The 27715-nt window shown below is 47.5% G+C and overlaps 1 protein-coding gene across 1 annotated transcript in view; it reads left to right on the forward strand.

Annotated features, from left to right (window-relative positions):
* The window catches only part of LOC124013545 (exocyst complex component 4-like), a 200317-nt gene that overhangs the window by 77501 nt on the left and 95101 nt on the right, over nucleotides 1-27715 (forward strand). Inside the window, exon 9 of the mRNA XM_046327873.1 lies at nucleotides 8473-8561. Within this exon, the coding sequence (XP_046183829.1) occupies nucleotides 8473-8561 (89 nt within the window). The remainder of the gene's footprint in view (nucleotides 1-8472; nucleotides 8562-27715) is intronic.

The following is a 27715-nucleotide window of genomic DNA, read 5'->3' on the forward strand; positions in this document are numbered from 1 at the left end:
TGACGTTACAAACACATCTGGGACCAGGCTAGAGTGACGTTACCAACACATCTGGGACCAGGCTAGAGTGACGTTACCAACACATCTGGGACCAGGCTAGAGTGACGTTACCAACACATCTGGGACCAGGCTAGAGTGACGTTAAACACATCTGGGACCAGGCTAGAGTGACGTTACCAAACACATCTGGGACCAGGCTAGAGTGACGTTACAAACACATCTGGGACCAGGCTAGAGTGACGTTACAAACACATCTGGGACCAGGCTAGAGTGACGTTACCAACACATCTGGGACCAGGCTAGAGTGACGTTACCAACACATCTGGGACCAGGCTAGAGTGACTACACAAACATATCTGGGACCAGGCTAGAGTGACTACACAAACACATCTGGGACCAGGCTAGAGTGACGCACAAACACATCTGGGACCAGGCTAGAGTGACATTACAAACACATCTGGGACCAGGCTAGAGTGACGTTACAAACACATCTGGGACCAGGCTAGAGTGACGTTACAAACACATCTGGGACCAGGCTAGAGTGACGTTACCAACACATCTGGGACCAGGCTAGAGTGACGTTACAAACACATCTGGGACCAGGCTAGAGTGACGTTACAAACACATCTGGGACCAGGCTAGAGTGACGTTACCAACACATCTGGGACCAGGCTAGAGTGACGTTACCAACACATCTGGGACCAGGCTAGAGTGACGTTACCAACACATCTGGGACCAGGCTAGAGTGACGTTACCAACACATCTGGGACCAGGCTAGAGTGACGTTACCAACACATCTGGGACCAGGCTAGAGTGACGTTACAAACACATCTGGGACCAGGCTAGAGTGACGTTACAAACACATCTGGGACCAGGCTAGAGTGACGTTACCAACACATCTGGGACCAGGCTAGAGTGACGTTACCAACACATCTGGGACCAGGCTAGAGTGACTACACAAACACATCTGGGACCAGGCTAGAGTGACGTTACCAACACATCTGGGACCAGGCTAGAGTGACGTTACCAACACATCTGGGACCAGGCTAGAGTGACGTTACAAACACATCTGGGACCAGGCTAGTGACTACACAAAGCATCTGGGACCAGGCTAGAGTGACTACAAACACATCTGGGACCAGGCTAGAGTGACGTTACAAACACATCTGGGACCAGGCTAGAGTGACGTTACCAACACATCTGGGACCAGGCTAGAGTGACTACACAAACACATCTGGGACCAGGCTAGAGTGACGTTACAAACACATCTGGGACCAGGCTAGAGTGACTACACAAACATATCTGGGACCAGGCTAGAGTGACTAAACAAACACATCTGGGACCAGGCTAGAGTGACTACACAAACACATCTGGGACCAGGCTAGAGTGACGTTACCAACACATCTGGGACCAGGCTAGAGTGACGTTACCAACACATCTGGGACCAGGCTAGAGTGACTACACAAACACATCTGGGACCAGGCTAGAGTGACGTTACAAACACATCTGGGACCAGGCTAGAGTGACGTTACAAACACATCTGGGACCAGGCTAGAGTGACGTTACAAACACATCTGGGACCAGGCTAGAGTGACGTTACCAACACATCTGGGACCAGGCTAGAGTGACGTTACCAACACATCTGGGACCAGGCTAGAGTGACGTTACCAACACATCTGGGACCAGGCTAGAGTGACGTTACAAACACATCTGGGACCAGGCTAGAGTGACGTTACCAACACATCTGGGACCAGGCTAGAGTGACGTTACCAACACATCTGGGACCAGGCTAGAGTGACGTTACCAACACATCTGGGACCAGGCTAGAGTGACGTTACCAACACATCTGGGACCAGGCTAGAGTGACGTTACAAACACATCTGGGACCAGGCTAGAGTGACGTTACCAACACATCTGGGACCAGGCTAGAGTGACGTTACAAACACATCTGGGACCAGGCTAGAGTGACGTTACCAACACATCTGGGACCAGGCTAGAGTGACGTTACCAACACATCTGGGACCAGGCTAGAGTGACGTTACCAACACATCTGGGACCAGGCTAGAGTGCGTTACCAACACATCTGGGACCAGGCTAGAGTGACGTTACCAACACATCTGGGACCAGGCTAGAGTGACGTTACCAACACATCTGGGACCAGGCTAGAGTGACGTTACAACACATCTGGGACCAGGCTAGAGTGACGTTACAAACACATCTGGGACCAGGCTAGAGTGACGTTACAAACACATCTGGGACCAGGCTAGAGTGACGTTACCAACACATCTGGGACCAGGCTAGAGTGACGTTACCAACACATCTGGGACAAGGCTAGAGTGACTACACAAACACATCTGGGACCAGGCTAGAGTGACTACACAAACACATCTGGGACCAGGCTAGAGTGACTACACAAACACATCTGGGACCAGGCTAGAGTGACTACACAAACACATCTGGGACCAGGCTAGAGTGACGTTACCAACACATCTGGGACCAGGCTAGAGTGACGTTACCAACACATCTGGGACCAGGCTAGAGTGACGTTACAAACACATCTGGGACCAGGCTAGAGAGTGACTACAAACACATCTGGGACCAGGCTAGAGTGACTACACAAACACATCTGGGACCAGGCTAGAGGACTACAAACACATCTGGGACCAGGCTAGAGTGACGTTACCAAACACATCTGGGACCAGGCTAGAGTGACGTTACAAACACATCTGGGACCAGGCTAGAGTTACAAACACATCTGGGAGGCTAGAGTGACGTTACCAACACATCTGGGACCAGGCTAGAACGTTACAAACACATCTGGGACCAGGCTATCTGGGACCAGGCTGACGTTACCAACACATCTGGGACCAGGCTAGAGTTACAAACACATCTGGGACAAGGCTAGAGTGACGTTACAAACACATCTGGGACCAGGCTAGAGTGACTACACAAACACATCTGGGACCAGGCTAGAGTGACTACACAAACACATCTGGGACCAGGCTAGAGTGACTACACAAACACATCTGGGACCAGGCTAGACGTTAAACACATCTGGGACCAGGCTAGAGTGACGTTACAACACATCTGGGACCAGGCTGGGTTACCAACACATCTGGGACCAGGCTAGAGTGACGTTACAAACACATCTGGGACCAGGCTAGAGTGACGTTACCAACACATCTGGGACCAGGCTAGAGTGACTACACAAACATATCTGGGACCAGGCTAGAGTGACTACACAAACACATCTGGGACCAGGCTAGAGTGACTACACAAACACATCTGGGACCAGGCTAGAGTGACTACACAAACACATCTGGGACCAGGCTAGAGTGACGTTACAAACACATCTGGGACCAGGCTAGAGTGACGTTACCAACACATCTGGGACCAGGCTAGAGTGACGTTACCAACACATCTGGGACCAGGCTAGAGTGACGTTACAAACACATCTGGGACCAGGCTAGAGTGACGTTACCAACACATCTGGGACCAGGCTAGAGTGACGTTACAAACACATCTGGGACCAGGCTAGAGTGACGTTACAAACACATCTGGGACCAGGCTAGAGTGACGTTACAAACACATCTGGGACCAGGCTAGAGTGACGTTACAAACACATCTGGGACCAGGCTAGAGTGACGTTACCAACACATCTGGGACCAGGCTAGAGTGACGTTACAAACACATCTGGGACCAGGCTAGAGTGACGTTACAAACACATCTGGGACCAGGCTAGAGTGACTACACAAACACATCTGGGACCAGGCTAGAGTGACTACACAAACACATCTGGGACCAGGCTAGAGTGACTACACAAACACATCTGGGACCAGGCTAGAGTGACATTACCAACACATCTGGGACCAGGCTAGAGTGACGTTACCAACACATCTGGGACCAGGCTAGAGTGACGTTACAAACACATCTGGGACCAGGCTAGAGTGACGTTACCAACACATCTGGGACCAGGCTAGAGTGACGTTACCAACACATCTGGGACCAGGCTAGAGTGACGTTACAAACACATCTGGGACCAGGCTAGAGTGACGTTACCAACACATCTGGGACCAGGCTAGAGACGTTACCAACACATCTGGGACGTGACGTTACCAACACATCTGGGACCAGGCTAGAGTGACGTTACAAACACATCTGGGACCAGGCTAGAGTGACGTTACCAACACATCTGGGACCAGGCTAGAGTGACGTTACCAACACATCTGGGACCAGGCTAGAGTGACGTTACAAACACATCTGGGACCAGGCTAGAGTGACGTTACAAACACATCTGGGACCAGGCTAGAGTGACGTTACCAACACATCTGGGACCAGGCTAGAGTGACGTTACCAACACATCTGGGACCAGGCTAGAGTGACTACACAAACACATCTGGGACCAGGCTAGAGTGACGTTACCAACACATCTGGGACCAGGCTAGAGTGACGTTACCAACACATCTGGGACCAGGCTAGAGTGACGTTACAAACACATCTGGGACCAGGCTAGAGTGACTACACAAACGCATCTGGGACCAGGCTAGAGTGACTACACAAACACATCTGGGACCAGGCTAGAGTGACGTTACCAACACATCTGGGACCAGGCTAGAGTGACGTTACCAACACATCTGGGACCAGGCTAGAGTGACTACACAAACACATCTGGGACCAGGCTAGAGTGACGTTACAAACACATCTGGGACCAGGCTAGAGTGACTACACAAACACATCTGGGACCAGGCTAGAGTGACTAAACAAACACATCTGGGACCAGGCTAGAGTGACTACACAAACACATCTGGAACCAGGCTAGAGTGACGTTACCAACACATCTGGGACCAGGCTAGAGTGACGTTACCAACACATCTGGGACCAGGCTAGAGTGACTACACAAACACATCTGGGACCAGGCTAGAGTGACGTTACAAACACATCTGGGACCAGGCTAGAGTGACGTTACAAACACATCTGGGACCAGGCTAGAGTGACGTTACAAACACATCTGGGACCAGGCTAGAGTGACGTTACAAACACATCTGGGACCAGGCTAGAGTGACGTTACAAACACATCTGGGACCAGGCTAGAGTGACGTTACCAACACATCTGGGACCAGGCTAGAGTGACGTTACAAACACATCTGGGACCAGGCTAGAGTGACGTTACCAACACATCTGGGACCAGGCTAGAGTGACGTTACCAACACATCTGGGACCAGGCAAACACATCTGGGACCAGGCTAGAGTGACGTTACCAACACATCTGGGACCAGGCTAGAGTGACGTTACAAACACATCTGGGACCAGGCTAGAGTGACGTTACAAACACATCTGGGACCAGGCTAGAGTGACGTTACAAACACATCTGGGACAGGCAGGCTACCAACACATCTGGGACCAGTGACGTTACCAACACATCTGGGACCAGGCTAGAGTGACGTTACCAACACATCTGGGACCAGGCTAGAGTGACGTTACCAAACACATCTGGGACCAGGCTAGAGTGACGTTACAAACACATCTGGGACCAGGCTAGAGTGACGTTACAAACACATCTGGGACCAGGCTAGAGTGACGTTACAAACACATCTGGGACCAGGCTAGAGTGACGTTACAAACACATCTGGGACCAGGCTAGAGTGACGTTACCAACACATCTGGGACCAGGCTAGAGTGACGTTACAAACACATCTGGGACCAGGCTAGAGTGACTACACAAACACATCTGGGACCAGGCTAGAGTGACTACACAAACACATCTGGGACCAGGCAGTGACTACACAAACACATCTGGGACCAGGCTAGAGTGACTACACAAACACATCTGGGACCAGGCTAGAGTGACGTTACCAACACATCTGGGACCAGGCTAGAGTGACGTTACCAACACATCTGGGACCAGGCGAGTGACGTTACAAACACATCTGGGACCAGGCTAGAGTGACGTTACCAACACATCTGGGACCAGGCTCTGGGTTACCAACACATCTGGGACCAGGCTAGAGTGACGTTACAAACACATCTGGGACCAGGCTAGAGTGACGTTACAAACACATCTGGGACCAGGCTAGAGTGACGTTACAAACACATCTGGGACCAGGCTAGAGTGACGTTACAAACACATCTGGGACCAGGCTAGAGTGACGTTACAAACACATCTGGGACCAGGCTAGAGTGACGTTACAAACACATCTGGGACCAGGCTAGAGTGACGTTACAAACACATCTGGGACCAGGCTAGAGTGACGTTACAAACACATCTGGGACCAGGCTAGAGTGACGTTACCAAACACATCTGGGACCAGGCTAGAGTGACGTTACAAACACATCTGGGACCAGGCTAGAGTGACTACACAAACACATCTGGGACCAGGCTAGAGTGACTACACAAACACATCTGGGACCAGGCTAGAGTGACGTTACAAACACATCTGGGACCAGGCTAGAGTGACGTTACAAACACATCTGGGACCAGGCTAGAGTGACGTTACAAACACATCTGGGACCAGGCTAGAGTGACGTTACAAACACATCTGGGACCAGGCTAGAGTGACTACACAAACACATCTGGGACCAGGCTAGAGTGACGTTACAAACACATCTGGGACCAGGCTAGAGTGACTACACAAACACATCTGGGACCAGGCTAGAGTGACTACACAAACACATCTGGGACCAGGCTAGAGTGACGTTACAAACACATCTGGGACCAGGCTAGAGTGACTACACAAACACATCTGGGACCAGGCTAGAGTGACTACACAAACACATCTGGGACCAGGCTAGAGTGACTACACAAACACATCTGGGACCAGGCTAGAGTGACGTTACAAACACATCTGGGACCAGGCTAGAGTGACGTTACAAACACATCTGGGACCAGGCTAGAGTGACGTTACAAACACATCCGGGACCAGGCTAGAGTGACGTTACAAACACATCTGGGACCAGGCTAGAGTGACGTTACAAACACATCTGGGACCAGGCTAGAGTGACGTTACAAACACATCTGGGACCAGGCTAGAGTGACGTTACAAACACATCTGGGACCAGGCTAGAGTGACGTTACAAACACATCTGGGACCAGGCTAGAGTGACTACACAAACACATCTGGGACCAGGCTAGAGTGACGTTACCAACACATCTGGGACCAGGCTAGAGTGACGTTACCAACACATCTGGGACCAGGCTAGAGAGACTACACAAACACATCTGGGACCAGGCTAGAGTGACGTTACAAACACATCTGGGACCAGGCTAGAGTGACGTTACAAACACATCTGGGACCAGGCTAGAGTGACTACACAAACACATCTGGGACCAGGCTAGAGTGACGTTACAAACACATCTGGGACCAGGCTAGAGTGACTACACAAACACATCCGGGACCAGGCTAGAGTGACGTTACAAACACATCTGGGACCAGGCTAGAGTGACGTTACAAACACATCTGGGACCAGGCTAGAGTGACTACACAAACACATCTGGGACCAGGCTAGAGTGACTACACAAACACATCTGGGACCAGGCTAGAGTGACTACACAAACACATCTGGGACCAGGCTAGAGTGACGTTACAAACACATCTGGGACCAGGCTAGAGTGACGTTACAAACACATCTGGGACCAGGCTAGAGTGACGTTACAAACACATCCGGGACCAGGCTAGAGTGACGTTACAAACACATCCGGGACCAGGCTAGAGTGACGTTACAAACACATCTGGGACCAGGCTAGAGTGACGTTACAAACACATCTGGGACCAGGCTAGAGTGACGTTACAAACACATCTGGGACCAGGCTAGAGTGACGTTACAAACACATCTGGGACCAGGCTAGAGTGACGTTACAAACACATCTGGGACCAGGCTAGAGTGACGTTACAAACACATCTGGGACCAGGCTAGAGTGACGTTACAAACACATCTGGGACCAGGCTAGAGTGACTACACAAACACATCTGGGACCAGGCTAGAGTGACTACACAAACACATCTGGGACCAGGCTAGAGTGACTACACAAACATACCTGGGACCAGGCTAGAGTGACTACACAAACATACCTGGGACCAGGCTAGAGTGACGTTACAAACACATCTGGGACCAGGCTAGAGTGACTATACAAACACATCTGGGACCAGGCTAGAGTGACGTTACAAACACATCTGGGACCAGGCTAGAGTGACGTTACAAACACATCTGGGACCAGGCTAGAGTGACGTTACCAACACATCTGGGACCAGGCTAGAGTGACTTACAAACACATCTGGGACCAGGCTAGAGTGACGTTACAAACACATCTGGGACCAGGCTAGAGTGACGTTACAAACACATCTGGGACCAGGCTAGAGTGACGTTACAAACACATCTGGGACCAGGCTAGAGTGACGTTACAAACACATCTGGGATCAGGCTAGAGTGACTACACAAACAGACAGGCTCGAGTGAATGTGTGTTTCTCTCTTCCAGGTTTGAGTCGTCGTCTCACGCCATCAGCATGAGTGCCTACCTGAGGGAACAGCGGAGAGAGCTGTACAGCAAGAGTGGAGAACTACAAGGTAAGGGAGGGAGGGGTGTGGAGAGGTACAGAGCTGGGATGGAGTAGAACAAGGGAGGGAGGGGTGTGGAGAGGTACAGAGCTGGGATGGAGTAGAGCAAGGGAGGGAGGGGTGTGGAGAGGTACAGAGCTGGGATGGAGTAGAACAAGGGAGGGAGGGGTGTGGAGAGGTACAGAGCTGGGATGGAGTAGAACAAGGGAGGGAGGGGTGTGGAGAGGTACAGAGCTGGGATGGAGTAGAACAAGGGAGGGCGGGGTGTGGAGAGGTACAGAGCTGGGATGGAGTAGAACAAGGGAGGGAGGGGTGTGGAGAGGTACAGAGCTGGGATGGAGTAGAACAAGGGAGGGAGGGAGGGGTGTGGAGAGGTACAGAGCTGGGATGGAGTAGAACAAGGGAGGGAGGGGTGTGGAGAGGTACAGAGCTGGGAGAGTAGAACTGGGAGGTACAGGTGTGGAGAGGTAGAGGTACAGAGCTGGGATGGAGTAGAACAAGGGAGGGAGGGGGGTGTGGAGAGGTACAGAGCTGGGATGGAGTAGAACAAGGGAGGGAGGGTGTGTAGAGGTACAGAGCTGGGATGGAGTAGAACAAGGGAGGGAGGGGTGTGGAGAGGTACATAGCTGGGATGGAGTAGAACAAGGGAGGGAGGGGTGTGGAGAGGTACAGAGCTGGGATGGAGTAGAACAAGGGAGGGAGGGGTGTGGAGAGGTACAGAGCTGGGATGGAGTAGAACAAGGGAGGTGCCAAAACTTGAGGTGTTGCACCTCAAGCTCAACACTATAACAGAGTCCTGCACTCGCCAGGTACACACACGCGCACACAGACAGACACGCACAGACAGACAGCGAGGGGGAGATTGGAGAGTGAGTCCCTGGAGAGTCTCACTGTTCCACAGCTTTTCTTCTGTCTCTCGTTTCTCTCCCCTTGCTCCCTCGCTCTGCGATGACCTTGTGGTTTCAATCAGCGGCGCCTGACAGCACTGTTTGCCTGCTTGTTTCCTCGTTTTTTTCAAACCCCGTTCCTCCGAGACATTGTATGTGTGTAAAATGGAAGTGAGAGGCATGGTGGAAGAGAGACAGAGGTCGTCGAAAGGAGGAGGGGTTCCGAGATAGAATTATTTTCAAATCCTGCATAATCGGTCATATGTCACAATTTCCATGATTGCATTTTGAGCAAACTTTAAGGTGAGTCACAGCAATGCTAAGTGTCACCTGTTTAGCATTGAACAGGTGAAACATCTCAACGACCCTCCCTCGCAGGCCTCGAGGTATGATTTCATTTTTGATAGGAAACGCCAGTCAACGCTAACCTGGCATACAGGCTCCATACACAAAATGATCGCCCCGTTCGAAAAGTCCAGATTAACATTTGCTTTAAAAAAATGTGTTCCAAATAGCCTCCAACTTGTGTCCTTACCCCTCGGTAGCTCAGATGTGAAAAAGATAATAAAACAATATTTGGTCCGGTGGTTGAATGCCTGGCAGCGTTAAAGGAAGAGGAGATTTCTCTGCCTTTCATTCTTAGCTCGGGCAGACTGCTAAGCTCGTGTTCTTAGCTCGGGCAGACTGCTAAGCTCGGGTTCTTAGCTCGGGCAGACTGCTAAGCTCGGGTTCTTAGCTCGGGCAGACTGCTAAGCTCGGGTTCTTAGCTCGGGCAGACTGCTAAGCTCGGGTTCTTAGCTCGGGCAGACTGCTAAGCTCGGGTTCTTAGCTCGGGCAGACTGCTAAGCTCGGGTTCTTAGCTCGGGCAGACTGCTAAGCTCGGGTTCTTAGCTCGGGCAGACTGCTAAGCTCGGGTTCTTAGCTCGGGCAGACTGCTAAGCTCGGGTTCTTAGCTCGGGCAGACTGCTAAGCTCGGGTTCTTAGCTCGGGCAGACTGCTAAGCTCGGGTTCTTAGCTCGGGCAGACTGCTAAGCTCGGGTTCTTAGCTCGGGCAGACTGCTAAGCTCGGGTTCTTAGCTCGGGCAGACTGCTAAGCTCGGGTTCTTAGCTCGGGCAGACTGCTAAGCTCGGGTTCTTAGCTCGGGCAGACTGCTAAGCTCGGGTTCTTAGCTCGGGCAGACTGCTAAGCTCGGGTTCTTAGCTCGGGCAGACTGCTAAGCTCGGGTTCTTAGCTCGGGCAGACTGCTAAGCTCGGGTTCTTAGCTCGGGCAGACTGCTAAGCTCGGGTTCTTAGCTCGGGCAGACTGCTAAGCTCGGGTTCTTAGCTCGGGCAGACTGCTCGGGTTCTTAGCTCGGGCAGACTGCTAAGCTCGGGTTCTTAGCTCGGGCAGACTGCTAAGCTCGGGTTCTTAGCTCGGGCAGACTGCTAAGCTCGGGTTCTTAGCTCGGGCAGACTGCTAAGCTCGGGTTCTTAGCTCGGGCAGACTGCTAAGCTCGGGTTCTTAGCTCGGGCAGACTGCTAAGGTCCTGAATGACAGGGAGAGATTCAAGGAATCAAATGATTTAGAAAAGTTAAATCAATCGACTTGGATGAAGGGAGGGGGTGTTAAAAGTCATTGTTATCATCACACCACTGTATGTAGAAGCCATTCAGTGATTTCTGAAGGAATACATTATAATTAGAAAAACATGTAGATGAAGCTGACTGTAGAACAGAGATTGAGAGATGTTGCGTTAGCCTGGCCAAGGGATTGTCCAACACTTAAAGAGAGCAGTCTTTTCTCTTCTAGACATAAGATCTCACCTCGATACACAGTAATCCATTCACACAGTCAACAATCACCAGTACACTTTCTCTATTGGCTGATGCCAGTTTGATAGTGCAGCTGGCTCAGTTGGTTGGAGTGTGATGTTAAGAGATCCAATAATCAAATCGAACAAAATCTACACAGTTTATTAGGTACACCACCCCGTTCACGAAAATGGTTAGCTCCTACAGACACGTGGCCGTGGATTGCGACAGTTGAAGTCGGAAGTTTACATACACTTACACGGAACCCAAACTGGCTGTGTGTGTGCGCCATCGTGTGCCATCGTGCGCCATCGTGCATAAATGTATTTTGTCCCCCCCACACCAAACACAAATCACGACATGCAGGTTAAAATAACAAAACAAACTCTGAACCAATTATATTAATATGGGGACTGGTCGAAAAGCATTAAACATTTATGGCAATTTAGCTCGCTAGCTTGCACTTGCTAGCTAATTTGTCCTATTTAGCTAGCTTGCTGTTGCTAGCTAAATATTTCACTTATAATTTATTGTATCACAATTCTAGTGGGTCAGTAGTATACATACACTAAGTTGACTGTACCTTTAAACAGCTTGTAAAGTTCCAGAAAATTACGTCATGGCTTTAGAAGTTTCTGATAGGCTAACTGACATCATTTGAGTCAATTGGAGGTGTACCTGTGGATGAAGTTCAAGGCCTACCTTCAAACTCAGTGCCTCTTTGTTTGACATCATGGGAAAATCAAAAGAAATTAGCCAAGACTTCAGAAAAATTGTAGACCTCCACAAGTCTGGTTCATCCTTGGGAGCAATTTCCAAACACCCCAAGGTACCACATTCATCTAAGGGCTCTACTACGTTGTACTACTCTGCAGTGACAGGAGTGTAGTACTACTAGCTGTGTTTCCCATGATAAATAAGGGCTGTACTACTCTGCAGTGACAGGAGTGTAGTACTACTAGCTGTGTTTCCCATGATAAATAAGGGCTGTACTACTCTGCAGTGACAGGAGTGTAGTACTACTAGCTGTGTTTCCCATGATAAATAAGGGCTGTACTACTCTGCAGTGACAGGAGTGTAGTACTACTAGCTGTGTTTCCCATGATAAATAAGGGCTGTACTCCTCTGCAGTGCCAGGAGTGTAGTACTACTAGCTGTGTTTCCCATGATAAATAAGGGCTGTACTACTCTGCAGTGACAGGAGTGTAGTACTACTAGCTGTGTTTCCCATGATAAATAAGGGCTGTACTACTCTGCAGTGACAGGAGTGTAGTACTACTAGCTGTGTTTCCCATGATAAATAAGGGCTGTACTACTCTGCAGTGACAGGAGTGTAGTACTACTAGCTGTGTTTCCCATGATAAATAAGGGCTGTACTCCTCTGCAGTGCCAGGAGTGTAGTACTACTAGCTGTGTTTCCCATGATAAATAAGGGCTGTACTCCTCTGCAGTGCCAGGAGTGTAGTACTACTAGCTGTGTTTCCCATGATAAATAAGGGCTGTACTACTCTGCAGTGACAGGAGTGTAGTACTACTAGCTGTGTTTCCCATGATAAATAAGGGCTGTACTACTCTGCAGTGACAGGAGTGTAGTACTACTAGCTGTGTTTCCCATGATAGATAAGGGCTGTACTACTCTGCAGTGACAGGAGTGTAGTACTACTAGCTGTGTTTCCCATGATAAATAAGGGCTGTACTCCTCTGCAGTGGCAGGAGTGTAGTACTACTAGCTGTGTTTTCCATGATAAATAAGGGCTGTACTCCTCTGCAGTGACAGGAGTGTAGTACTACTAGCTGTGTTTCCCATGATAAATAAGGGATGTACTACTCTGCAGTGACAGGAGTGTAGTACTACTAGCTTTGGATGGTGGACTGTTTGTTCTTTGTCTCTTTACCTGAGGGAGATGGTACATTCTGTTACATATATCCTTAACAAACAGTATCTCTCAGGGGTGTTCGTGCGCGTGTGTGAAGGGGCCCTTCCCTCTTCCTCATTACAAACACACGCCCAGAGCTTAGGAAGCTTAATTACATCGGCTCTCCAATGAAGCACACCGCATATGCTTCCATTAATCCACAGCTTCATCTAAAGGCTTCATTATAGCTACGTATGGACCCACAGCTGGGTGGGTGTGGGTTTGTATCAATGGGTATCGGTGTGTCCCTTTGTGAGAGACAGAGGGAGGGCAGGAGACATGTCCCTGGATGTTTAATCTCCCTCTAGCTAGCTCTTGGAACAGAGAGGCTCTCTCTTTCTGGTCTAGAATCATAATATAGAGAGGCTCTCTCTTTCTGGTCTAGAATCATAATATAGAGGCTCTCTCTTTCTGGTCTAGAATCATAATATAGAGAGGCTCTCTCTTTCTGGTCTAGAATCCTAATATAGAGAGGCTCTCGCTTTCTGGTCTAGAATCATAATATAGAGAGGCTCTCGCTTTCTAGTCTAGAATCATAATATAGAGCGGCTCTCTCTTTCTGGTCTAGAATCATAATATAGAGAGGCTCTTTCTTTCTGGTCTAGAATCATAATATAGAGAGGCTCTCTCTTTCTGGTCTAGAATCATAATATAGAGAGGCTCTCTCTTTCTGGTCTAGAATCATAATATAGAGAGTCTCTCTCTTTCTGGTCTAGAATCCTAATATAGAGAGGCTCTCTCTTTCTGGTCTAGAATCATAATATAGAGAGGCTCTCTTTCTGTTCTAGAATCATAATATAGAGAGGCTCTCTCTTTCTGGTCTAGAATCATAATATAGAGAGGCTCTCTCTTTCTGGTCTAGAATCCTAATATAGAGAGGCTCTCTCTTTCTGGTCTAGAATCATAATATAGAGAGGCTCTCCTTTCTGTTCTAGAATCATAATATAGAGAGGCTCTCTCTTTCTGGTCTAGAATCATAATATAGAGAGGCTCTCTTTCTGGCCTAGAATCATAATATAGAGAGGCTTTATCTTTCTAGTCTAGAATCATAATATAGTGAGGCTCTCTCTTTCTAGTCTAGAATCATAATATAGAGAAGCTCTCTCTTTCTAGTCTAGAATCATAATATAGAGTGGCTCTCTCTTTCTAGTCTAGAATCATAGTACAGAGACCTTTTCATTCCATCCACTCCCGACTCCATGAATAAATGATGGAAACAGGGAAACCACTTCCAAGGTACAGATTTGTTATCATGGCCCTGAATGCAGGCAATTGCTATTTCCTTTCCTGTTTTTATTTTCTCCTCCAAAGTGCCGGTTGGGAGAGATGTGCGCGGGGTGGTCATCATTGCCATTTCTAAGATATTTCTCAATAACCATGTTTTTTTTGTTAGACTACACCTTTTAGAGTTGTTTTAGTCAGCGCAGCAACAGAACAGAGCTGTATTACCTTACCCCAGGGCAGGCAGTGTTGAAATGACAACTACACCATGATCCAAACACAAAGGTTTGTATATCAGCCTCCTGCCCCGTATGACCTCCCCTCCCACCCAGACACGGTCATAATAGACCCGCAACTCTGTTTCCTGCGTTTCTATCCCCCTATCTGCCATATTTCCCTTTTTGAAGCCTTGGCTTGTTGTCAAACAAAATACTTGACTCTCCACAGTAGTCCACCTTGAGTTGAGTTACACAATGAGTTTCTTTCTCCCTTAATTCCTATTGTGTTTGTGTGTGTGTCCTTCTACAGTATGTCTGCCTGCATGTGTGTGTGTGTATCTGTCTATCTAGAGGAGAAAAGGCAATCTGTGTATGAGTGGTGGTGTTTCTGCGTAATAGCGTGCTACCCTGGGGAAGAGGAGTGGAGAGGCGCACAGTGACTGACTGCTCCGAGGGAGCGGGACCCGTGTTTCCCGTCAAACTGATTTGTGCCACACAATGGGGAGGGAGAGAGGTGCAAATGGAAACACGGACTGAAAGAGGGGAAGTAGCGAGAGAGAGAGAGGTGTGTGTGTGTGTGTGTGTGTGTGTGTGTGTGTGTGTGTGTGTGTGTGTGTGTGTGTGTGTGTGTGTGTGTGTGTGGGGGTGGGGGGGTTTGCACTAATGCATTTGTGTGTGTGTTACTATGTATGCATGTCTGCCTGTGTGTTTGTATCTGTGTACTGCATAAGCTCCATGCAGCTGCACCGATTGATACACCTGTATGTCTCTTATGTCAGGCCTGTCGGGTCGAGGGGTGAGGAAGAGGGCTGTGACGGACAATGAGGATTAGCCCCGTTCTGACTGTTCTCTAATGGAAGTACACAGCAAAGAACACCTCTCATTTTAGTCTGATAATATCTCTCCAACAGCTTCTAGAGGACCAATACCTTATAGCTCAATCACACACAGGCTTGAAACATTTTGTGAACTTTTAAATACATTTTCTGGTTTTCTCAATCTCAGTTGGAGGATTTCCGGAATTAGGAGGGAATAAGCAGGAAATCCAGAATCAGGAGGGAATGAGCAGGAAATCCAGAATCAGGAGGGAATGAGCAGGAAATCCAGAATCAGGAGGGAATGAGAGGAAATCCAGAAATGAGCAGGAAATCCAGAATCAGGAGGGAATGAGCAGGAAATCCAGAATCAGGAGGGAATGAGCAGGAAATCCAGAATCAGGAGGGAATGAGCAGGAAATCCAGAATCAGGAGGGAATGAGCAGGAAATCCAGAATCAGGAGGGAATGAGCAGAAATCCAGAATCAGGAGGGAATCTCCAGAATCAGGAGGGAATGAGCAGGACATCTAGAATCAGGAGGGAATGAGCAGGACATCTAGAATCAGGAGTGACATCTAGAATCAGGAGGGAATGAGCAGGAAATCCAGAACCAGAGGGGAATGAGCAGGAATGAGCAGGACATCTAGAATCAGGAGGGAATGAGCAGGACATCTAGAATCAGGAGGGAATGAGCAGGAAATCCAGAACCAGAGGGGAATGAGCAGGACATCTAGAATCAGGACATCTAGGGAGGGAATGAGCAGGAAATCCAGAATCAGGAGGGAATGAGCAGGAGAATCAGGAGGGAATGAGCAGGAAATCCAGAATCAGGAGGGAATGAGCAGGAAATCCAGAATCAGGAGGGAATGAGCAGGAAATCCAGAATCAGGAGGGAATGAGCAGGAAATCCAGAATCAGGAGGGAATGAGCAGGAAATCCAGAATCAGGAGGGAATGAGCAGGTCATCCAGAATCAGGAGGGAATGAGCAGGAAATCCACAATCAGGAGGGAATGAGCAGGAAATCCACAATCAGGAGGGAATGAGCAGGTCATCTAGAATCAGGAGGGAATGAGCAGGAAATCCACAATCAGGAGGGAATGAGCAGGAAATCATCTAGAATCAGGAGGGAATGAGCAGGTCATCTAGAATCAGGAGGGAATGAGCAGGACATCTAGAATCAGGAGGGAATGAGCAGGACATCTAGAATCAGGAGGGAATGAGCAGGAAATCCAGAATCAGGAGGGAATGAGCAGGAAATCCAGAATCAGGAGGGAATGAGCAGGACATCTAGAATCAGGAGGGAATGAGCAGGACATCTAGAATCAGGAGGGAATGAGCAGGAAATCCAGAATCAGGAGGGAATGAGCAGGAAATCCAGAATCAGGAGGGAATGAGCAGGTAATCGAGAATCAGGAGGGAAAGAGCAGGACATCTAGAATCAGGAGGGAATGAGCAGGACATCCAGAATCAGGAGGGAATGAGCAGGACATCCAGAATCAGGAGGGAATGAGCAGGACATCCAGAATCAGGAGGGAATGAGCAGGACATCCAGAATCTTCCAACCAGGATTTGGGGAAAATACATCCTCTTCATACCCTCATGTTTCCAGATCACAAATGAAAAGGTGATAATCCCCTCAATCTTGCGGTTATCTTTTAATATAAAGATCGTTCCTCTAATCTGTACTCCTCCAGTGCCCTGTGTTCAAGGGGAACCACGCCATTGACTGATTTGAGCGATCGATTCTTGACTTCCGCCGACCTTCCAATTAGGATTTATCATATTCCTAAATGGAACCTGAAATGGAATTGAACTTCCCCGGGAGAAAAGTCAATAATTATTAGAGGATTAAAATGAGGGTACATGCTCACCCTCTCTCTCGTTGAGTCTGCTGATCTCTCTCTTTCTCTCGTTAATTCTTCTTTCTCTTCATTTGACCTTACTAAGGCATTGATTGATCCACATGGTCTGAATGTATGATAGTGTGGCTCTGTCCTTTGTGATTGTGTGCCTGACTAATTATCTAAGGACAGGCGGGAGGGTGTTGCACGGTACCTAAACTTCTGTACTTGTTCGATACTAGAACATGAAAAACGTTTTGGTTCTGTTAAATGTGTCTCACGTCTTCTACTGATTGAGATCAAGTCTATCAGCCCAGCAGATGTCTCCTTATAGCTCTAGAGCACCATCAAGTCTGTCTAGAGATGCACCATGCCTGTCAAGTCTGTCTATCAGCAGATGTCTCCTTATAGCTCTAGAGCACCATGCCTGTCAAGTCTGTCTATCAGCAGATGTCTCCTTAAAGCTCTAGAGCACCATGTCTGTCAAGTCTGTCTATCAGCAGATGTCTCCTTATAGTTCTAGAATCAGCAGACCTTATAGCTCTGTCTGTCAAGTCTGTCTATCAGCAGATGTCTCCTTAAAGCTCTAGAGCACCGTGCCTGTCAAGTCTGTCTATCAGCTGATGTCTTCTTATAGTTCTAGAACACCATGCCTGTCAAGTCTGTCTATCAGCAGATGCCTCCTTATAGCTCTAGAGCACCATGCCTGTCAAGTCTGTCTATCAGCAGATGTCTCCTTATAGTTCTAGAGCACCGTGCCTGTCAAGTATGTCTATCAGCAGATGTCTCCTTATAGTTCTAGAGCACCGTGCTTGTCAAGTCTGTCTATCAGCAGATGTCTCCTTATAGTTCTAGAGCACCAAGTCTGTCTATCAGCAGATGTCTCCTTATAGCTCTAGAGCACCATGCCTGTCAAGTCTGTCTATCAGCAGATGTCTCCTTATAGTTCTAGAGCACCGTGCCTGTCAAGTCTGTCTATCAGCAGATGTCTCCTTATAGCTCTAGAGCACCGTGCCTGTCAAGTCTGTCTATCAGCAGATGTCTCCTTATAGCTCTAGAGCACCGTGCCTGTCAAGTCTTTCTATCAGCAGATGTCTCCTTATAGTTCTAGAGCACCAAGTCTGTCTATCAGCAGATGTCTCCTTATAGTTCTAGTCTGTCTATCAGCAGACTTATATAGTTCAAGTCTGTCTATCAGCAGATGTCTCCTTATATAGTTCTAGAGCACCAAGTCTGTCTATCAGCAGATGTCTCCTTATATAGTTCTAGAGCACCGTGCCTGTCAAGTCTGTCTATCAGCAGATGTCTCCTTATAGTTCTAGAGCACCGTGCCTGTCAAGTCTTTCTATCAGCAGATGTCTCCTTATAGTTCTAGAGCACCGTGCCTGTCAAGTCTGTCTATCAGCAGATGTCTCCTTATAGTTCTAGAGCACCAAGTCTGTCTATCAGCAGATGTCTCCTTATAGTTCTAGAGCACCAAGTCTGTCTATCAGCAGATGTCTCCTTATAGTTCTAGAGCACCATGCCTGTCAAGTCTGTCTATCAGCAGATGTCTCCTTATAGTTCTAGAGCACCAAGTCTGTCTATCAGCAGATGTCTCCTTATAGTTCTAGAGCACCATGCCTGTCAAGTCTGTCTATCAGCAGATGTCTCCTTATAGTTCTAGAGCACCATGCCTGTCAAGTCTGTCTATCAGCAGATGTCTCCTTATAGTTCTAGAGCACCAAGTCTGTCTATCAGCAGATGTCTCCTTATAGTTCTAGAGCACCAAGTCTGTCTATCAGCAGATGTCTCCTTATAGTTCTAGAACACGTCTGATTGATATAAAAAGAACAGACGTTGCCAAAAATGGTGTTTATTGACTTCTTTTCCCTCACCTCAGTCACGTCTCTCTCACTGTGTGTGTGTGAATGATTTCATAAAATAAAAGATTTATTCTTCTATGCAAATGTTGTTGGTCAGCACAATAAAACAAGTCCCAAATGGAAAGGAAGTAGATTGTTTTTCCTCTGCAGCCCGATGAAATCAACCAAAACAAGCTCAATAACTCAATGCATGCACACACTCCTATTGAATATGCCTTCACCTGTATTGGGAACAGGCCTAGGCTACATTTTGATTTACCCAGATTACCAGTAGAGATTTACTATTCAAATAAATGACCATTATGTTGTTATGTAAAAACGAATTGATTGAATAATTGATTCATTAATGCATTGCTGTCTTAGAAAAATATAATGATAATGAACTCAAAATATCTGTCTGGATTAAGTGCCTTTCGGTGACTTTGGCTAATATGCCATCTTTTTATTGCCGTGGAGTCGTTTTGGTATCGCGTATCGTGATGGTATCGAGTTTCATGATGCTCAACCTGGTATTCAAGTTAAAATGGTGTTACAACACTAGTGCCTGTCTGTCTCTTTCTGCCTGTCTCTGCTTGTGTATTCACACTTATTTTGTGTACTTTGCACACGCCAATGGCTGTGTGTCTCCTACACTAGACCTCCCTTCCTTTAATAACAATGAATTAATTGCTACTGAAGTGGAGCCACACAGCCCCTGTTTGGACTATCACAGCCCCTGTTTGGACTATCACAGCCCCTGTTTGGACTATCACAGCCCCCCCTGTTTGGACTATCACAGCCCCTGTTTGGACTATCACAGCCCCTGTTTGGACTATCACAGCCCCTGTTTGGACTATCACAGCCCCTGTTTGGGCTATCACAGCCCCCTATCACAGCCCCTGTTTGGGCTATCACAGCCCCTGTTTGGACTATCACAGCCCCTGTTTGGACTATCACAGCCCCTGTTTGGGCTATCACAGCCCCTGTTTGGACTATCACAGCCCCTGTTTGGCTATCACAGCCCCTGTTTGGACTATCACAGCCCCTGTTTGGACTATCACAGCCCCTGTTTGGGCTATCACAGCCCCTGTTTGGGGCTACTATCACAGCCCCTGTTTGGACTATCACAGCCCCTGTTTGACTATCACACTATCACACTATCACAGCCCCTGTTTTTGGACTATCACAGCCCCTGTTTGGACTATCACAGCCCCTGTTTGGACTATCACAGCCCCTGTTTGGACTATCACAGCCCCTGTTTGGACTATCACAGCCCCTGTTTGGCTATCACACTATCACAGCCCCTGTTTGGACTATCACAGCCCCTGTTTTTCACAGGACTATCACAGCCCCTGTTTGGACTATATCACAGCCCCTGTTTGGACTATCACAGCCCCTGTTTGGACTATCACAGCCCCTGTTTGGACTATCACAGCCCCTGTTTGGACTATCACAGCCCCTGTTTGGACTATCACAGCCCCTGTTTGGACTATCACAGCCCCTGTTTGGACTATCACAGCCCCTGTTTGGACTATCACAGCCAGTTGGCAGTCAAGCCGGTCTCTGAAAGGCCACAGAGATCCATGTTGTTGTGTCAAATGATTTCAAAGGACCCCACTAAAATGTCCATTTATAAACAGTTTGTGTTACAGTATTGTTTTTTTTATGTGACAGAGAAATGCTCTGACTTCAAAGATAGAGAGTAGTACTCAGTTAAACACAAGACGTACATTTAAGAAGCTGTTGTGGTTGATATTGCTTGTGCAGCTTTCAGTTTGGAGCCTTGGGTATGTTAAAACAGGCAGTTAATTGCTGGAAATGATAAATCTCTCTGATTAGCAGCGTGGCTGGCCATATCTATTCATTTCAACACTGCTACTCTGAAACAATTTGAAAATACGGGCCCTGATCAGTGATCCCGATTTATTGGTATAGCTTATAAAATATTTCACCTCACAGTGAGAGATGTTTCATTTTTTTTAATGGTTAAAATTTAGTGTAGTTACCAGATTAATTGCGTTTATAAACCGGGTAGCTTGGCTCATGGATACTGATTGGCTGAAAGCTGTTGTATATCAGACCATATTCCACAGGTATGACCAAAAAATACTTTTTACTGTTTGTATTACGTTGGTAACTAGTTTATAATAGCAATAAGGCACCTTTTGTGGTATATGGCTATGGGCTGTATCCAGGCTCTCTGCGTTGTGATGTGCTTAAGAACAGCCCTTAGCCGTGGTATATTGCCGATATACCACGCCTCCTTGCACATTGTTGCTTAATTAGACACAGTTGACAAAATAGTTATTAGAAATATCAGAGTAATATCAAACTAGAGACTACAACAAACTACAACAAACATACAAAACTAGACGATAAAACAGCTTTGTCAGACTAATTGGAGCCTCGTTCCTCTGTGATTTTTCATCAGTACACCCCCGCCCCACTCACACACAAACATCCATCCGTTTACATTCAGCGGACCAATGATCTCCTCCGCAGAGCTTCCATTTGGAGAGAAACATGTGAAATTGAATTACACTGCTGTTTCCCCACTCCTCCAACTCATGTAGACACTCTCTGTTCCTCACATTCCCCCTCTCTAAATTAAATCCCTGCCAAACAGAAAGCATCTGAATAGTGCATAGATACTTTGGGTAAGAGCTTGCTATCCACTCAATTGACAAATGTGCTTACTTTATCCCCTAGCCTGCTCCCAGATCCGTTTTTGCTGAATGGCCAACTCCTGTGAATATTTAGCATAACAATGACCATAGGAATTGGCGATACTGCAAACAGATCTGGGAGCAGGCTACTTGATGCCCAGTGTAGACCACTGACTTGATAGAAGATGGTCCGTATAGACCCATTAACAGCTTGTTCTCAGTAGACACATGGCTTTATGCCATGTAATGCACTAATATGTCACCGTTCACTAATCAGTCACCAGTACTGAGCTGTATGGGTTATATGACTAGTTAAGTAGTTTCTCTACGGGGGCTGGTTGAACCATAGTTGAGGGAGGGAGAGGGTTACTCATTACTCAATTATTATTATTATTATTATTATTACTCAATGTGTCTGACAACATCGGCAGTTTGAACTGCAGAGTATTTTGACGGTAGGTTTTTGTAGCACGGTTATCCGTAGTGAGGCATTAGCCTGTGAAGCCAAGATCCATTGTGGATTGAAAAGGAGCATGTGGAAGGTATTGGAACAATGTGATAATACAAGATGGAGGGGAGCAATCCTGGTTGGATGTGTTGTATGACATGTCATAAATGAGTCACAGGTGTGGTGTCGGGTTCACGCTCCAGTCCCTGGTACTGAAATGTACGTCTTGGAGTAAATGACACGTTTTCCCTTCACCTTTTCATTCACCCTTTGATTTGCTACACCACCTCGGTGATATCGTTGTTTTGAAAGATGGAATGGAAGGTTCTTTGGATACTTGGCAGGCTATTACAGTAGAAAGGTTGCATTTTTTTGTTCATTTTTTAAAAACTGAACGTAAAGCACCACATAAAGCCATAGAGAAACACACACACACACACACACACACACACACACACACACACACACACACACACACACACACACACACACACACACACACACACACACACACACACACACACACACACACACACACACACACACACACACACACACACACACACACACACACACACACACACACACACACACACACACACACACACACCCCTCAGCAGCAACTGCATTCCACTTCCCCCTAACCTCCAGTCATAATACCTGTGTTAGGAGCGCTTCATGTTCTATTGACTGATTCCTGTGGGCAGATGATAATGGTTAAAACAACATTAGTCTTTGATTGTCTTTCTGCCTCTCCCCAGTCTCCTCACCTTCTGGGCACTGGGAGACCAAAGCTCTCTCCAGTCTCCTCACCTTCTGTGCACTGGGAGACCAAAGCTCTCTCCAGTCTCCTCACCTTCTGGGCACTGGGAGACCAAAGCTCTATCCAGTCTCCTCACCTTCTGTGCACTGGGAGACCAAAGCTCTCTCCAGTCTCCCCACCCTCTGGGCACTGGGAGATCAAAGCTCTCTCCAGTCTCCGCACCTTCTGTGCACTGGGAGACCAAAGATCTCTCCAGTCTCCTCACCTTCTGTGCACTGGGAGACCAAAGCTCTCTCCAGTCTCCTCACCTTCTGTGCACTGGGAGACCAAAGCTCTCTCCAGTCTCCCCACCCTCTGGGCTCTGGGAGATCAAATCTCTCCCCACCCTCTGGGCTCTGGGAGATCAAATCTCTCCCCACCCTCTGGGCTCTGGGAGATCAAGCCCAGTGGAGGCTGTAGGATCTCATCAGTGGGAGGTGATTGAATTAGTTCAGTGTTGAAATGAGTTTGGGAGCTGGTGATTTGCTGGGAAATGTTGTAATAATAACATCAGTGTTCCCCTCTCCTCTGTAACGGGGCTTCAGCAGGCTGCTTGGGAGATGATGGGTCGTTTAGATGCTGGGGACAGACACTGATTAGCTTGTGGATAGCTTGTGGATGTTTTGAGGAAGTTAGTGCTGAAGAATTAGAAAAATATAAGATTGTTACAGTTATATTATATAAGAGACTGAACTAATGCATAATTGAGTCAGGCATCAGAACGTTCATAGAGTCAGGCATCAGAACATTCATAGAGTCAGGCATCAGGACGTTCATAGAGTCAGGCATCAGGACGTTCATAGAGTCAGGCATCAGGACGTTCATAGAGTCAGGCATCAGGACGTTCATAGAGTCAGGCATCAGGACGTTCATAGAGTCAGGCATCAGGACGTTCATAGAGTCAGGCATCAGGACGTTCATAGAGTCAGGCGTCAGGACGTTCATAGAGTAGATGTATGTTCATGTTTATTATTGTCTAATGTAGGGTCTCCAGTTGATCCATCTTCAGGTTCATCCAGATGTCAGGGAATAATATAGAGATGAAGAGATGAGGAGAAAGAGAGAGAAGTTCCTCCTGTATTTTGTCAGACACACAGACACAGGGGACGATGTGTTGGTTGGAGGGAGGGGATAGGGCAGCAGGCAGGAGGGGAAGGAGGGGGTGTGATGGCTGACAGAGAACAGAGGCTTAATCACAGATGGGGTAAAAAGAGAGGCGGAGAGAAGGGGGGGGTGTTCTCCCAACTCTGGGCTAATTTTAATCAGCATGGGCCCTGTCATCATAGGGAGGCTGTCACCGCTACAGCCGTGTTTACCTTTAATCTAGCCCAAGCTGATTGGAGAAGAGAAAGGGAGAGAGGGGAGGGATGAGAGAACCTCCCGTCCTCTGAAACCTCCAACTCCCCTCAACCCTCGACTCCGGCCAGAACGCAGGAGGGTGCTTCATCGGAGAGAAAATAGAAAGCAATGTCCTCTCAGACCCCCCACACCTCTATCCTGCAGCGTTCAATTAATAGTGTGGTGAACTCGGCTGTGCCCCCTTCATCAGCCTCCCTGTGACAACCTGAGTCAGGAGGCCACAGAGTAAAGATGGCTGTTTGATATAGAACCTTGATTGGAAGTTGGAGCGCTGTTGTTCTTATTTCCCCCTCAGAATGCAGTGAGATTGGGATGTTGCTCTAGGGAAGTATGACTAGGTTGGGCTGCAGTGTGTCTCGTCTTAGCTTCAATGCTAAGCTAGCCATTGTATCAGATTTTACGGCCTTTCTCATAAGTAGATGCCCGGGAATATCCATGCGTATGGTGATAGGGTAGCTTAGTGACCCCTCTTCCTATGTGTACACTGGTTCAGTAGGCTAATGTAATGGGATTGGTGTTAAGGGCTCTTTTCTACACATAACAGCCCTAATATAATGGAATTGCTCTTCACCCTAGGAGCTGTAGTCAATTATATCTCCTTCTTTCCATTACTCTTTACTTAGATTGAAGACCTCACCTCTGCCTGTTTGTCTGTATAAGGCTGGTCAAAAGTCTGTCCCTTTGGGATCAGTACAGCCTCCTCTCCAACTGAGCTAAGAACACACTCATACTAAATAACTACCGCCCCGTAGCACTCACTTCTGTCATCATGAAGTGCTTTGAGAGGCTAGTCAAGGATCACATCACCGCCACCTTACCGGCCACCCTAGACCCACTTCAGTTTGCATACTGTCCCAACAGGTCCACAAATGACGCAATCGCCATCACACTGCACACGGCCCTACCGATGTAAAAATGCTGTTCATTATATACAGCTCTGCATTCAACACCATAGTACCCTCCAAGCTCATCATCAAGCTGGAGGCCCTGGGTCTCAACCCCTCCCTGTGCAACTGAGTCCTGGACTTTCTGATTGGCCGCCCCCTGGTGGTGAAGGGAAGAAACAACATCTCCACTTCACTGATCTTCAACACTGGGGCCCTACAAGGTTGTGTGCTCAGCCCTCTCCTGTACTCCCTGTTCACTCACGACTGCGGGGCCATGCACACCTCCAACTCGATCATCAAGTTTGCAGACGACACAACAGTAGTGGGCTTGATTACCAACAACGATGAAACTGAGGTGAGGGCCTTCAGAGTGTGGTGTCAGGAAAACAACCTCTCACTCGACATCAACAAAACGAAGGAGATGATCGTGGACTTTCAGAAAACAGCAGAGGGAGCACCCCCTTATCCACATCAAAGGGTCAGCAGTGGATAAGGTGGAACATTTGAAGTTAATCGGCGTATACATCACAGACAAACTGAAATGGTCCACCCACACAGACCGTGTGGTGAAGAAGGCGCAGCAGCGCCTCTTCAACCTCAGGAGGCTGAAGAAATGTGGCTTGTCACCCAAAACCCTGACAAACATTTACAGATGCACAATCGAGATACTCCTGTCGGCTGTATCACAGCCTGATACGGCAACTGGTACGGTATGTGACCAACAAAATTTGATTTGATACTTATGCGTCAGAGCAAATGTCTGGATAGAAACATTTACATTACATTTACATTTAAGTCATTTAGCAGACGCTCTTATCCAGAGCGACTTACAAATTGGGACAACGCTGTCCCTGCAGTACCCCACAGTTGTAAAAGCTGAAGTTCTCTCTATTGAAGTTGATGTGACTGCACTAGCCATCCTGTACTGCAGCCATCTGACTGTCATGTTGGTGCCACTCCTTGTTCCGTCACAGTGCATGTCTACTGTCTCTCCTGAATTAGCCTGCAGAATCTTCTCTCCATTTTGAGCACTGCAGACTAAGAAGTCAGTGCTTTCCTGGTATGAAACCTTGCCATCTTTCCAACACTCACAACTGTACCGGCCGGAGTCTGACTGAGGTTATTGATCTGGAGAAATAAACTCCTCTTACTCTAACTCCGTTCCATTCGATCCCTAAATCCAGGCAGTGATATTCTCAAGGTAAGGGTTGAAAGTGTTCCACAGCAGTGGGTTCTCTTCAGCAGTGGATCTGAAGAACAAACAGTCCTCTCTTTTAACATTAGAAACATAAAAATCAGAATATTCCCCTTCTGACTTGATTGCCTCATATGAACACTACCTGTCAACTTTTAGAACACCTACTCATTCAAGGGTTTTTCTTTATTTTTACTATTTTCTACATTGTAGGATAATAGTGAAGACGTCAAAACTATGACATAACACATAAGGAATCATGTAGTAACCAAAAAAGTTTTAAACAAATAAAAATAAATTTGAGATTCTTCAAATTGCCACCCTTTGCCTTGATGACAGCTTTGCACACCATCTGTGAGATGTCGGTCTGCTGTCTGTCTGCTGGTAACACACTGCTGTCTGTCTGCTGGTAACACACTGCTGTCTGTCTGCTGGTAACACGTTGCTGTCTCTGACTCTGTTAGTTGATTATTTGAATCATACGCTGTGGCCGCCTTTTAGGTCACACGTCAGTCATTCCGTTGTACTGATGCTGATAAACAGAACAGTGCCACCCTCTGGCAGGAGGATAGAACTGCAGGATGACGATATTCACTTCAGCCAGCTGTTGAAAGTTTGCCTCTCTAAATACCCTTTGTTTGTAATAGTCCCTCATCTCTCCAAGTGAATATAAGCCACATTAATTAATAACCATCTGGTACCTCAACTTATTATCTTAGTCTGCACTTGACAGCTGTGTATTTTTTAAATATATATATATATATATATATTTTGTTTTGGGGGGGGGGGGGACAGCTGTGTATTCATTATATCATCTGGGGGTCAACCGAGCCACTAGGCGCGCTACAACACTCAATAATTAATTCAACTCAATTTACAGATATTGTCCCTTCAAATTAATTTTAATAATAGAAGCGTCTCATTAGGAGCCAATCAAACATGAGGACTTGGTGGAATGGGGAGTCTGGTGCCGACCGGGAGGTCCATGCAATATTGAACTGGCCTGATCTTATAAGAGCTAGATGGGGAGGGAGACCTTATGCACCAGCCAACTGACTGGGTTGGGTGGGTTCCTGGATTGGGTTTTGCCCCGACTGTTGCACTCATACAATACACACACGGGCATTGCAAGCACATATACACAAACAGGCACTGGCAGATGAACAGATGCTCACTAAACAGTCGCACGGAGGCTCACACGCTTCCGTCCGTAAGAAAGAAGGAAGCTCCCTCCCTCTAACTGTTCCCTGAGGGGTTACCAGTGGACTCA

Source organism: Oncorhynchus gorbuscha, linkage group LG25 (assembly GCF_021184085.1).
Source record: "Oncorhynchus gorbuscha isolate QuinsamMale2020 ecotype Even-year linkage group LG25, OgorEven_v1.0, whole genome shotgun sequence".
In the NCBI taxonomy this organism is placed as follows: Eukaryota; Metazoa; Chordata; class Actinopteri; order Salmoniformes; family Salmonidae; genus Oncorhynchus; species Oncorhynchus gorbuscha.